At 44.3% G+C, this 13,344-nt stretch overlaps 2 protein-coding genes across 2 annotated transcripts in view; one reads left to right on the top strand and one right to left on the bottom strand.

The window, feature by feature from the left end:
* Positions 1-13,344, top strand: part of LOC141106741 (uncharacterized) — a 172,748-nt gene that overhangs the window by 113,354 nt on the left and 46,050 nt on the right. The window lies entirely within an intron of this gene.
* On the bottom strand, positions 4,417-13,172 carry LOC141106467 (uncharacterized). Its single transcript, XM_073597263.1, has 6 exons — positions 13,076-13,172; positions 11,876-12,085; positions 11,482-11,583; positions 9,919-10,013; positions 9,588-9,660; positions 4,417-8,788 (listed from the first exon to the last, which is right to left on the bottom strand). Exons 2-6 carry the CDS (start codon positions 11,994-11,996, stop codon positions 7,917-7,919), a joined length of 1,263 nt encoding a protein of 420 aa, XP_073453364.1. The 5' UTR covers positions 11,997-12,085; positions 13,076-13,172; the 3' UTR covers positions 4,417-7,916.

Raw genomic sequence — 13,344 nt, 5'->3', positions numbered from 1 at the left:
AGGGCCTCTGTTTTGGAGATGTTGAGCTTAAAATTACTTATCAAGCCGAAGTGTTTGAATTCAGAAAAGAGTAAGGGTAGGGTTGTGTGGAGTTGTCGAGCGTAGATTAATAAATCGTCCGCATAAAGAGATAGTTTATGGTGTTCGGAGGGAGTTTTGATTCCTTGTATAGAGGTATTTTGACGGATGGCACACACCAGGTGTTCAATTACAATAACAAATAGAAGCGGGGAGAGGGGGCATCCTTGATGAGTGCCATTGGATATGTCGAACGCCTCTGATGAAGTACTATTCACCAAGACCGATGCAGAGGGGTGTGAGTAAAGAGACATGATTTTGGAGATGAAAGGAGATCCATGACATATTTGTTCTAGGGAAAGTCGCAGAAAGTGCCAGGTGACCCGGTCATATGCCTTTTCGGCATCATCAAAAGACAGGAGACATGCCTGTTGGTAGTGAAATTGGATATAGGAAATGAGGTGTATGCTTTTAGTCGTGTTGTCTCAGTAGTGGGGAAAGGCGGTTGGCAAGGACCTTCGCGAACAGTTTTAGGTCTATATTTAATAAGGATATGGGGCGGTAGCTACTGCGTTGAGAGGGATCTTTACCGGGCTTTAGAAGGATGGATACGTTGGCCGATAGGAGATCTCTGGAGGGGATTGTTGTCGATGATATTGAAGGCCCTAGCCAGGAATGGCGTTAGCAGAGGTGCAAATGTTTTGTAAAATCGTGGCCAGGACATTTGCCTAATTTTAGTCCCTTGATCGCACCCAGAAATTCTGGTTCCGCCGAGGGTCTGTCCAGGTCTGAAGATTCCTGGGGATCAATTGTGGGTAGTGCTGCTATGTAGGCCTGCATTGGGTCCTGGGAGGAAGATGTAGGGCTGTGTGGAGCTGTTTATGTGAGATTGCATAACTGGGATTAAAAGTCCCTGAATGAGGTGGATATGCCTTTTGTATTAAAGACCTTAGTCTGGTTTGTTTTGGTGATGAAGGGGAAAAAATGGCAGGGGGGTCTAAGGTGAATGACCTCTGCCAGGTGTTGGCTAAGGAGTAATGGTAATTGCGGGCTCGGTCCCTAGCTATCAAAGAGTGGGAGTCTAGCATTTGGAGGAGGTCACGGCGAGCGTTCAAGGTGACAAAAGTAGATGGTTCTAAAGTTTGTTTGTGGAGGGAACCCAGATCCGAAATGGTGGTCAAGAGGCGTCAGATTTCGCCCCATCTAATCTTTTTTAACCAAGAGCCATTTTGTATGAGTACACCTCGGACCACACATTTCAGGGCCTCCCATTGAATAAATGGGGTGGTGGTGTTAGAGAAGTGATCAGACCTAGAGTGTTGAATCGCCTTGGTAACTTCAGCAATACACACTGAGTCCCGGAGTAGATTGTCATTGAGACGCCAAGATACCCCTCTACGAGATTGTCGGGGGCGGGCAAAAGACAGGTAAACAGGGGAGTGGTCAGACCATAAGGCATGTCCCAGGGAGGTTTGTAGGGGAGTATCGAGGAGGGATTGTGAGATGAATCTAATCTACTGTAGGAGTTGTGGGCTATGGAGAAATAGCTGTATTCTTTTTCTGTGGGATGGTGTACGCGCCAGATGTCTACTAAGTGGTGGGAATGTAAAAGCGATTTGATGTGGGAGAGTGAAGATGTGGGTACAGAGTGACGTTAAAATCACCTTCAGCGATGACACAGGAACCCCCAAAAGAGAGTGGTGAGAGTCTGGTGAGAGTGGTAGAAAGGAAACGAGCCTAGTCCGTGTTGGGAGTATAGATTTTATCCACTGTGAAGAGAAAATTATTTAGTTTCAGTTTGAGAAATATAAAGCGGGCATTATCATCAATACAGGAATCAAGTACTCCAGGTAGTGTAATAGCGGTTGCGCTTCTCCGGGGTGTTAAAGCCCCTGCAGTTGTATGATGCTAGATTAAGAGGCGGTGTGAATGCCTTGATGGGGGGGGGGGGGGGTTAAGAGAGAGATAGTTGAAGGGAAAAGTAGTATAAGAATATAGGTAGAAAAAGAGAGTCCCAGGCTCAAGTGTCAATAGAGCAGAAATACAGTATGTCTTGGTATAATCAAGCACAGGAGGCTGGGACCCTGACTGTAGTCAGGGTCCGAGCCTTGCTTTGTGCACTGGTCCAAATAATTTGGTGGAGGGGGGATTATGGTGCGGGGTTGTTTTTCAGGGGTTGGACTTGGCCCCTTAGTTCCAGTGAGGGGAACTCTTAAGGCGTCAACATACCAAGACATTTTGGACAATTTCATGCTCCCAACTTTGTGGGATCAGTTTGGGGATGGCTCCTTCCTGTTCCAACATGACTGTGCACCAGTGCATAAAGCAAGGTCCATAAAGACATGGATGCGTGAGTTTGGAGTGGAGGAACTTGACTGGCCTGCACAGAGTCCTGACCTCAACCCGATAGAACACCTTTGGGATGAATTAGAGTGGAGACTGCGAGCCAGGCCTTCTCGTCCACATCAGTGGCTGACCTCACAAATGTGCTTCTGGAAGAATGGTCAAACATTCCCATAGACACACTCCTAAACCTTGTGGACAGCCTTCCCAGAAGAGTTGAAGCTGTTATAGCTGCAAAGGGTGGGCCAACTCAATATTGAACCCTACGGACTAAGACTGGAATGCCTTTAAAGTTTATGTGCGTGTAAAGGCAGGCGTCCAAATACTTTTGGTAATATAGTGTATCTTGCCTAATCAATCTTATAGACTTATAAACTATAGGCAAAACTTTTTTTTTTCATTTTGGATAGAGTAAGGAAGGTTATAGCCCCTATCAGATTTTTTTTTGTTTCACCATTTGTGTCCCATTGGGGAGATTTCCCCTCACTTCCTGTCCCACAGCCAAACAGGAAGTGCAAGGAAATCCATGTAAATTAAAGGGAATCCCTTGGGGACCCCCAGGTCACCAGAATTAGTGTCCCCATTGGAAGATATCCCCTCTATTACTTTTTTGGTGACAACCCAAAATTTTGGATTTTCTTTACTTTCACTTTTAATGACAATGGTAAACAGGGCAAATAGAGAGGGTGAATCTCCTTAATGGAGGCACAGACAGCAATAAATACTGAAGGGGTTCTAATCTCTCTCCACTCTATCCAAAACAAAAAAAAAAAATCTTTTTGCCTTTAGTTATACTTTAAAAGGCATGTAGACAGGACCCACACATAGGCAGGTAGTAGTTCACTCAACCCAGACTAGTCCTTCATTGAATTGCAAGGAACCCTACTAATCAGGCTTCAGGGACATCTAGTACCTAGTCGTGTATTGCCTGTGCCAGTATGAAGGATCCTGTGTTTGAAGAAATAACACACCATCTTCGACTCTCAAAGCCAGCTCTCCCGCTGTCTTCTGAATTCCAGATGCCAAGGCTGAAATGGGGCCTTCTGTGCTTCCCACACACTGAAGAAATGAAGGACAGCTGCACATCGGTGATGTGTGATCAGTCACGACAACCACAATGGTAGTCCCTGTACAGAGATGACCTCCTCTAACACATTTCACTCAATAGGCTTAGTCGTAGAGAACCGTGAAGAGCATTTTTTTTATGCCTGTTGACTGTGGAATAAATTGGCAAACATTGTGATGTCAGTCAGTGTGCAGCTTCATTTGTCTTGCGGGACATTAGACAAATTCAGCACTTTTTTATCCTCCACATCACACCATGGTGGCTACAGCCTGGTGATGTCCAGGCAGGCCTTGCTGGAAGATAGAAGAGCTCATGTCTACAGGCTGGTGGTGGTTTAAGAAAAACAAAGCTTTCCTCGAAGTTATGAGAGCCTGTGTCTACAGGCTTGTCATGTTCAGGACGAACAAGGGCTTCCTCAAAGGTAAAAGTGCCTGTGTCTACAGGCTGGTGGTGTTTAGAAAGCACAAGGCCTTCTTCGGAGATATGAGAACTTGAAGTTGCAGGCTAGAGGTGTTTAGGAAAAACAAGGCCTTCTCAAAGATAAGAGTGCCTGTGTCTACAGGCTGGTCGGGTTTAGAAAGAACAAGTTTTTCACTGGAGATATGAAAGCCCATGTCTACAGGCTGCTGGAGTTGAGGCAGGACGAGGCTTTTGACCAGAGGGCCTGGCTTATGGACCACCCTCATGTTATCAACGTACAGAAGAGGAAAAGGAGAATAGGCAGGATAGAAACACACACAAGCAGCTCACTGCACAAATTCGGCAATGCTGAAACTAATGTAACCCCAGCACAGGCACGGGACTGATGTCATCTTGGCACAGCCAATGACAGCAGCTGGCGATTGAGACCTGGAAGCCGGCCACCCGAAGATGTGAGCAGCCAGTAGGGAGTTCCAAGATGGTGCATCGCTGGACTGAAGGTGAGTAAAGTTCCGCTTTAACTGTTTTTTTTTTATTGTTGCATATAAAAAAAAAAAAAACATACAAAATTTAAAAAAGAGCCTTTATTTCATTTGTAAATAACTTTGAAATACTTTGTACCAGATTTATAGTTTTAGTTTAATTTCAAACAGGATAAATTACAGCATACAATGACTACTTTTTATTTACAATATCAATATACAGTGCCTTGAAAAAGTATTCACACCCCTTGAAATTTTCCACATTTTGTCATGTTACAACCAAAAACGTAAATGTATTTTATGTGATGGACCAATACAAAGTGCCACATAATTGTGAAGTGGAAGGCCAATAATAAATGGTTTTTAATTTTTTTTACAAATAAATATCTGAAAAGTGTGTGGTGTGCATTTGTATTCAGCCCCCTTTACTCTGATATCCCTAAGTAAAATCTAGTGGAACCAATTGCTTCAGAAGTCACCTAATTAGTAAATAGAGTCCAACTGTGTGTAATTTAATCTCAGTATACAGCTGTTCTGTGAAGCCCTCCGAGGTTTGTTAGAGAACATTTGTGAACAAACAGCATTATGAAGGCCAAGGAACACACCAGACAGATCAGGGATAAAGTTGTGGAGAAGTTTAAAGCAGGGTTAGGTTATAAAAAAAATATCGCAAGCTTTGAACATCTCACGGAACACTGTTCAATGCATCATCTGAAAATGGAGAGTATGGCACAACTGCAAACCTACCAGGACATGGCCGTCCACCTAAACTGACAGGCCGGGCAAGGAGAACATTAATCAGAGAAGCAGCCAAGAGACCCATGGTAACTGGAGGAGCTGCAGAGATTCACAGCTCAGGTGGGAGAATCTGTCCACAGGACAACTATTAGTCATGTACTCCACAAATCTGGCCTTTATGGAAGAGTGGCAAGAAGAAAGCCATTGTTGAAAGAAAGCCAAAAGAAGTCCCACTTGCAGTTTGTGAGAAGCCATGTGGGGGACACAGCAAACATGTGGAAGAAGGTGCTCTGGTCAGATGAGACCAAAATGGAACTTTTTGGCCTAAAAGCAAAACGCTATGTGTGGCAGAAATCTAACACTGCACATCACCCTGAACACACCATCCCCACTGTGAAACATGGTGGTGGCAGCATCATGTTGTGGGGATGCTTTTCTTCAGCAGGGACAGGGAAGCTGATCGGAGTTGATGGAAAGATGGATGGAGCTAAATACAGGGCAATTTTAGAAGAAAACCTGTTGGAGTCTGCAAGACTTGAGACTGGGGCGGAAGTTAATCTTCCAGCAGGAGAACAACCCTAAACATACAGCCAGAGCTACAATGGAATGGTTTACATCAAAGCATATTCATGTGTTAGAATGGCCTAGTTAAAGTCCAGACCTAAATCAACTGAGAATCTGTGGCAAGACTTGAAAATTGCTGTTCACAGACGCTCTCCATCCAATCTGACAGAGCTTGAGATATTTTGCAAAGAAGAATGAGCACAAATGTCCCTCTCTAGATGTGCAAAGCTGGTGGAGACATCCCCAAAAAGACTTGTGGCTGTAATTGCAGTGAAAGGAGGTTCTACAAAGTATTGACTCAGGGGGCTGAATACAAAGGTGCACCACACTTTTCACATATTTATTTGGAAAAAAATATTGAAAATCATTTATAATTTTCCTCCCACTTCACAATTATGTGCCACTTTGTGTTGGTCTATCACATAAAATCCCAATTAAATACATTTACGTTTCTGGTTGTATCATGACAAAAATCTCAAGGGGTATGAATACTTTTCCAAGGCATTGTACATATATATTTTTTAAAGTAATACTGATCAAAGAAGAAAAGTGTTTTTATTTTTAGTTTTGTTACTGTCCAATCTATGGATTGTGCAGAAATAAAACCATTTTTGCTAAACTATCTGAGCAGAAGAAAGCCTTGCTTGTCATGGATAGGGGGTGTATTTTTTAAAATGTGCAGAACTGTGTGTGCGAAAACTGCATGTACATGTGCTCTGTCCGAATTCCAGAAAATCAAATGTTATTAGCCAATTTTCTATTCAGGTTGAATGTTCTTGTTTAATAGTGTAAATCAGGAAAATACCACATTATGGACACTAGATGGAGCTGATGATCATAAGAAATACTTATGGTCTATAACAGTGATAGCGAAACTTGGCACCCCAGATGTTTTGGAACTACATTTCCAATGGTGCTCAACTACACTGCAGAGTGCATAAGCATCATGGGAAATGTAGATCCAAAACATCTGGGGTGCCAAGGTTCACCATCACTGTTCTATAATGTCTGCTCCATCTAGGGGTAGTTTCCTGAAACACTTATGAATGAATAACATTTGATCTGGAAAGTAAATAGCCTAGTGACATTTGATTTTCTGGAATTCACGCAGAACAAATGTACGTGCAGTTTAGCAGGGCAAATAGATCTGCAATTTTCTTTATAAATCTACCCCCATTTGTATTACTTTGTTTTGCTATCCCCGGTATTGCCAAAAAACAGGCTCATAGCAGAAATGTAAAAAAAATCTCCACGGGTGACAGATTATAGCAGGTGGCTGACCCACGCCTGCATACCACTGAAGGGCATGTAGCCACTCAGGGCTGTACACATGCCATGGCATTGAGGCTTCACTTTAACATTGAAACCCATTTAAGGCCTTTTTCACAAAGATGGCCAGAGGGCAGTAAAAATGGGGGATTCAGACGTAGTTTTACCACCTCCCACCTAAAGCCTTATATACAGCCGGAGGGGGCTGCTCACATGCCACAGCCATGATACTTGTGGCTGTGGCAAATTTAACACAGTACAGTATGCCAAGTTGACAGGTGGCACTGCCTATCAAACCCACGCATTTAGGTCCATAAGGCTAAACTACAATCGCAAACCAAACGCTAGGCTAGCTGTTGTGACCTATTGGTACACGGGGGAGCTGGAATTTAGAAAAAAAAACTTAGCCTTTAAACCTCAAAAAATTGTGCTTCAATACGAGTCCATCAGAATGTTTAAAGAGGAGATCGGAAAAGTTTAAAATGTTTTCAGGTCTGTAGGTACAAGGATTTCCTTAGCATCTGTATTACGGGGGTCATGTTCGTACCTTACAGAATAGATAGGTTCCTTACATTGGATCATGAAAGATGGTGACATCAGATGCCAGCTCCTCCTTTTATACGAGGTCCAACTGCCGTCATCAACTCAACCAATCTAAGGAAGCCGCAGGTGTGTAAGTGGAATTGGGTCAACATGAACCATCAAGAATTTCAAGATATTCCACTATGTTGAACTTGGTTAGAGACTTTCTCCAAACCCCCCTTAGAAAGGAGAGCTGTGAATGTCCTATATGGAGGCCCGGTAAAAATGCCAACATTTGCTCCATTGGATTCCTGCCATGTTACTATAATCATTAATTTAAAAAAGAAAGATTAGACCCACTTGGGGAATCTATGGGGTAAAGCAAGCAGTTTGTATTTGGGCAGGACACCGAACTTGATTTCTGTACAAAAACTAAGGGGGGACCTGCAAGCCATTGCTTTCATGAAGACAGGACTCTTGTTTTGACTGACAGCTCAGATAATGGGCACTTCTATCCTGTGCATTTTCCTCCGATGTTTGGCCAGCCCCGATTTCTGCCTGAAGAACTTGCCGCAGTCCGGACAGGAAAATGGTTTCTCCCCCGTATGAAGTCTCATGTGGTCCATGAGATGTTGTTTCTTGGTGAAACCTTTCCCACACTCCGAGCAGGAATAGGGCTTCTCTCCAGAGTGCATCTTTTCATGAATGATAAAGACGGACCTGGCGATGAAGCCTTTGCCGCATTCGGAGCACATATAGGGATAGTCACCTGTATGGATCCGCTTATGCTTCACCATGTCTGACTTGTCGGTGAAGCACTTCCCACATATGGAACATTCATAGGGCTTCTCACCCGAGTGAATCCTACGGTGGCTAATGAGCGTTCTCTTGTTGGTGAAATGTTTGCCGCATTCGAGACAGGAAAACGGTTTCTCGCCTGTGTGAGTCCTTTGGTGGGAGTCTAAGGAAGCCTTCTGGGCAAAACATTTGCCACACTCAAAGCAGGAATATGGCTTCTCTCCTGTGTGGGTCCTTTCATGGAGAACGACATTTGACTTTTCTCCAAATCGCTTTCCGCAGATCGAACAGGAGAATGGCTTCTCCCCCGTGTGAACTCTCTGGTGCTTAATGAGATTGGAGTTCTGGTCAAAGCACTTGCCACATTCGGAACATGAATATGGTTTCTCTCCCAGGTGGACAGTCTGGATGTGTCTGAGGAGGCTTGACCTCCGGCTGTAACACTTCCCGCACTTAGAACATGAAGCCGATTCATCGCCTTTACGGGCGTTACGAGATGTTATGGATTTGGAAGCGTCTTCTCCTTCAGTGTCCATTGAGGTCAAGGTATGGGTTTCATGTTGGCCATCTGGAGGAAATAAGAAAGGAGAAAAGAACAGGTATTATTAAACAAAGACCTTAGGGGAAATACTTTGGAAATACACTTTATGGCCAAACATTTGTGGACACCTGACGATCACACCAACCTATATGAACTAAATATTTAGTCAGCACTTCAGATTATTGAGCTCATGAGTTTCCAGTGAAGGTACTGCTAATGCTCCAGCATACAAAGATATTTTAGACAATTGTACACTTATAACCTTGTGGCAACAGTTCCAGCATGACCGTGCCCCTGTGCACAAAGGCAGCTTCAAAAAGACATGGCTTCACACCTTTGGTATAGAGAAACTCAAATGGCCTGCAGAGAGCCTTGACCTCAACCTTGCTGAACACCTTTGGGATGAACTGGAACGCAAGTTGCGAGCCAGGTCATCCCATCCAACATCTGTACCTGACCCCGCAAATTCTCCATAGGCAGAATGGGCACAAATTCCCACAGACACACTCCTAAATCTTGGGGAAAGCTTTCTCAGATGAGTGGAGGCTGCTAAAGATGCAAACGGAGAGCCAACTCCATGTTGATGGTCATGGGTTTGGAATGGGATGTCCAAAAAACCAATATACAGTAAGTGTTATAGTATGATATCCACTTTGGGCCATATTGCGCCAAATTATTGCCATAAACTTTTTGTCAAAATGTTTAATTTATACAATCAGTTGACAGAATTCTGACACTGGGCACATACTGTCTCGCTGATACTGTATACTGTCTGAGGACATGGAGAATCTAGGACTCCTTTCTGGATTTAGTGCTTAGTACTCACCAGTGCTGATCTCTGGAGGGGATTCATCCTCTTCCTCTTTAACAAAGATTTTAATATTAAGCAAATCTGCAGCCTGAAATAAAGAATACACGTATTATATCAACTAAACAGATAACGGCTTTGTCATATCCCCCAAATCAATGCACAGATCATATCAATTCAAATTTATATTTTTTTTTAATGGGAAAAAGCCAACTTTATTTGGATAATATTATTTTTACAAAGCAATCACTTGGATAAAATAATAAATAATACATTACACCAAACAATTTGTGTGAGTTTCATTGTACAATCAAATTTATATTTAGTATGATCCTAAGAGTCCTGCTACCTGATAAACCTGGAAGCTTCTACAGCTTGTCTGTGTGGACACCTCGGATGATGGAGGACAAGGACACTCTGGTGTGTTTTTGTTCATGGATCCATCTGTAGGAAACACAAAAAATATAGATTTGATTTCCTAGATGTCTGTATTTTCAAAGCTGAAGTTTAACCAGCCTATATTTTGCTTTCCTGGAGGTCTACTGCTCCTGTCAATGAATTCTGAATAATCTCAGAATCATCTCAAACTGATGTTATAGACAAAAGCCCAAAGCCCATGGACACAGCCACCCAACTTGCCCACAACCTAATTTCCCATCGTTGGTGTCAGTGGAAGGAATAGCCCATTGTTGGTGTCAGTGGGTGGAATAGTGGCCCATCAGTGTTTTCAGTGGGAGGAATAGTGGCCCATCGTTGGTGTCAGTGGGGGGAAGTGGCCCATCATTGGTGCCAGTGGGGGGGAAGTGGCCCATCATTGGTGCCAGTGGGGGGGGAGTGGCTCATCGCTGGTGTCAGTGAAAGGAATAGTGGCCCATCGCTGGTGTTAGTGGGAGGAATTGTGGCCCATCGCTGGTGTCAGTGGGGGAGGGGGGAGTGGCCCATTGCTGGGGTTAGTGAGAGGAATAGTGGCCCATCGCTGGTGTCAGTGGGAGGAATAGTGGCCCATCACCGGTGTCAGTGGGAGGAATAGTGGCCCATCACTGGTGTCAGTGGGAGGAATAGTGGCCCATCCCTGGTGTCAGTGGGAGGAATAATGGCTCATCACTGGTGTCAGTGGGAGGATTAGTGGCCCATCACTGGTGTCAGAGAGAGGAATAGTGGCTCATTGTCGTTGGTGTCAGGGGGGGGAGTGGCCCATCACTAGTGTCAGTGGGAGGAATAGTGGCCCATGGTTGGTGTCGGTGGGAGGAATAGTGGCCCATGGTTGGTGTCAGTGGGAGGAATAGTGGCCCATCATTGGTGTCAGTGGGAGGAATAGTGGCCCATCATTGGTGTCAGTGGGAGGAATAGTGGCCCATGGTTGGTGTCAGTGGGAGGAATAGTGGCCCATCATTGGTGTCAGTGGGAGGAATAGTGGCCCATTGTTGGTCTTAGTGGGAGGAATTGTGCCCCATTGTTGGTATCAATAGAAGGAACAGTGCCCCATCGCTGTTGTCAGTGGGAGGAATAGTGCCCTTTTGATGGTGTCATTGGAAGAAATAATGCCCCATTGTTGGTGTCAGTGGATGGAATAGTGGTCCAAGGGCCGGATAAAGGAAAGCAAGGGGCCGCAGTTTGGAGAACAGTTTTTCATCTTCCTCCTGCTGTGTTCTAAGATTTGAAGTCGATCAAGTCGAGCCCGATTCCCCGATAAGGTTGCCTGCACTTCCAACGCTATCTAATTATAAAGTTATGGCAAAGAAAGCACCACTGGCATTCCTTTGGGTCTGAATGGCCAAGAATGACACGTCTAAATGGATGTTGAGATTAGCTTTTTCAACCAGTTGCAGGACAAATATTTAGAGTCCAAATAAAGAATCTCCGAACAAGGAGAATCTGGGACTCTTTTCTGGATTAAGTATTTATTACTCACCTGTGCTGATCTCTGAAGGGATTTCCTCCTCTTTAATCATCAAAGGTCTTCTGTCCTTCTCCAATGTGACATCTCTCTGAGTCTCTCTGGTGTCTCCGGGGTCTGTAAATAAAGATAAGAGTGAAGCCCCCTGTACTGAGATGTATGAGAGACCCCAGAGAGTGTGTGTGGGGGGAGACTGGTCACATCTCTTGGCTGGTAACACACAATGACATGATGTGAGGAGGAGAGCCGGAGTCTAATAGAGGCTGATGTCTCCTGACTCCCCCACTGGACACATACTGTCTCCTCATTACTGTCTACTGACAGAGGAGGGGGGAGAAGAAGAGATTGTTGTAGTGACTGAACAAGGAGAATCTGGGACTCTTCTCTGGATTTACTGTTTATTGCTCACCTGTACTGATCCCTGGAGGAAATTCCTGCTCGCTACATGGCGTTTTGTCCATCTCTTCGTCATCATTGATATCTTCAACTTTAATGATATTTAGGTCGTCCTCTTCGAGGTCCTCCATCATGGTGTCCTTGTATAGATCCCTGTGCCCTTCTAAAAGCTTTCTTTGTCCATAACTAGAAACCCAGCTGGTTGGCTGCTACATATATTTACCTGCAATAGATGAGTTTAGAAAGGAAGAAATATAACTTGCAATTTTGGTTAAGAGTTCAAAAACCCCAACAGGATAGTTTTGGACAGAGTAAGAAGGTTTAAAATCCATCAGTTTATTTATTTTTTGCTGCCCATATCCCTTTGGGGGGATTTCCTTTGTTTTCTGTCTCAGAGACCCTACAGCAGGGATCCTCAAACTACGGCCCTCCAGCTGTTGCGGAACTACACGTCCCATTAGGAATTGTAAAAATCTGACATTCACAAACATGACTAGGCATGATGGGAACTGTAGTTTCTGAACAACTGGAGGGCCATAGTTTGAAGACCCCTGCCCTACAGCATGTGTCAAACACAAGGCCCACAGATCAAATCCGGCCCGCCAGGCCATTCCATGTGGCCATCACACCTTTCCTGCAGCTGTGGCACCCACCTCGTATCTACCCCTACCATGTCTCAGCAGTCGGCAGCAGAGAGGAAGACAGAACTCCTCCACCAGATCCTGCGCTCCTCTGCACATCATCAGAGATGCTTGTCTCTACGCGCCCACACCCCTGTCTCAGCATTCGGCAACAGAGAGTGTGACAGAACTCCTCCTACAGATCCTGCACCTCTCTTTGCTGCCGGAGCACCACCTCGTCTTCGCCTCCCCTGGTCTCAGCATTCAAAGATGTTGCATCATGTTCAAAATTTCATAAATTCAGCCTCATTCATAGCCTGTATATACTGCATTATATATACCCTTCATTGGCAGAAGATGCCGCCTGGAGTATTTTTAGGCCACACCAGCCGATCGCATGGAAGATGCCATCATTTAAGAGCTAATAAAGAGAAGAAGGAACTGCACTATTGGTTAGTATGGGTTCCCCCCTTACAATTTACTGACACCCCATTAATGACTGATTTGGGCTTAGATCTACAATGTGACAGATATGTACTGTAGTAATGTTATTTCTTTGTCTCCCCTGTATAAGAATAAGAATGCAATATTACCTCTTCGTCTCTGTGCAGCCATTCCCCAGCCTGAATCCTCCACCAACATTCTGCTCTCACTGGTACTCTTCCCTGTCTTTTTTCCTGGGCTACAACAAAATGGCCACCAGCTTTTCCACAGCAAACACACACATCCAAAACTTTCAATTTGTAACCACAATAGCATACCTCAATTAAAGCAAAGAACATCTGGCTTATGAAAAAACGAAATTCGTTGTATTTAAGGAACTGTACTTGAGCAAACAGGCACTCTGTGCTACAAGAAAATG

Source organism: Aquarana catesbeiana, linkage group LG08 (genome assembly GCF_042186555.1).
Source record: "Aquarana catesbeiana isolate 2022-GZ linkage group LG08, ASM4218655v1, whole genome shotgun sequence".
Taxonomy (NCBI): domain Eukaryota; kingdom Metazoa; phylum Chordata; class Amphibia; order Anura; family Ranidae; genus Aquarana; species Aquarana catesbeiana.
The sequence above is the reverse complement of the archived record's forward strand: the minus strand, read 5'-3'. Positions and strand labels throughout refer to the sequence as shown.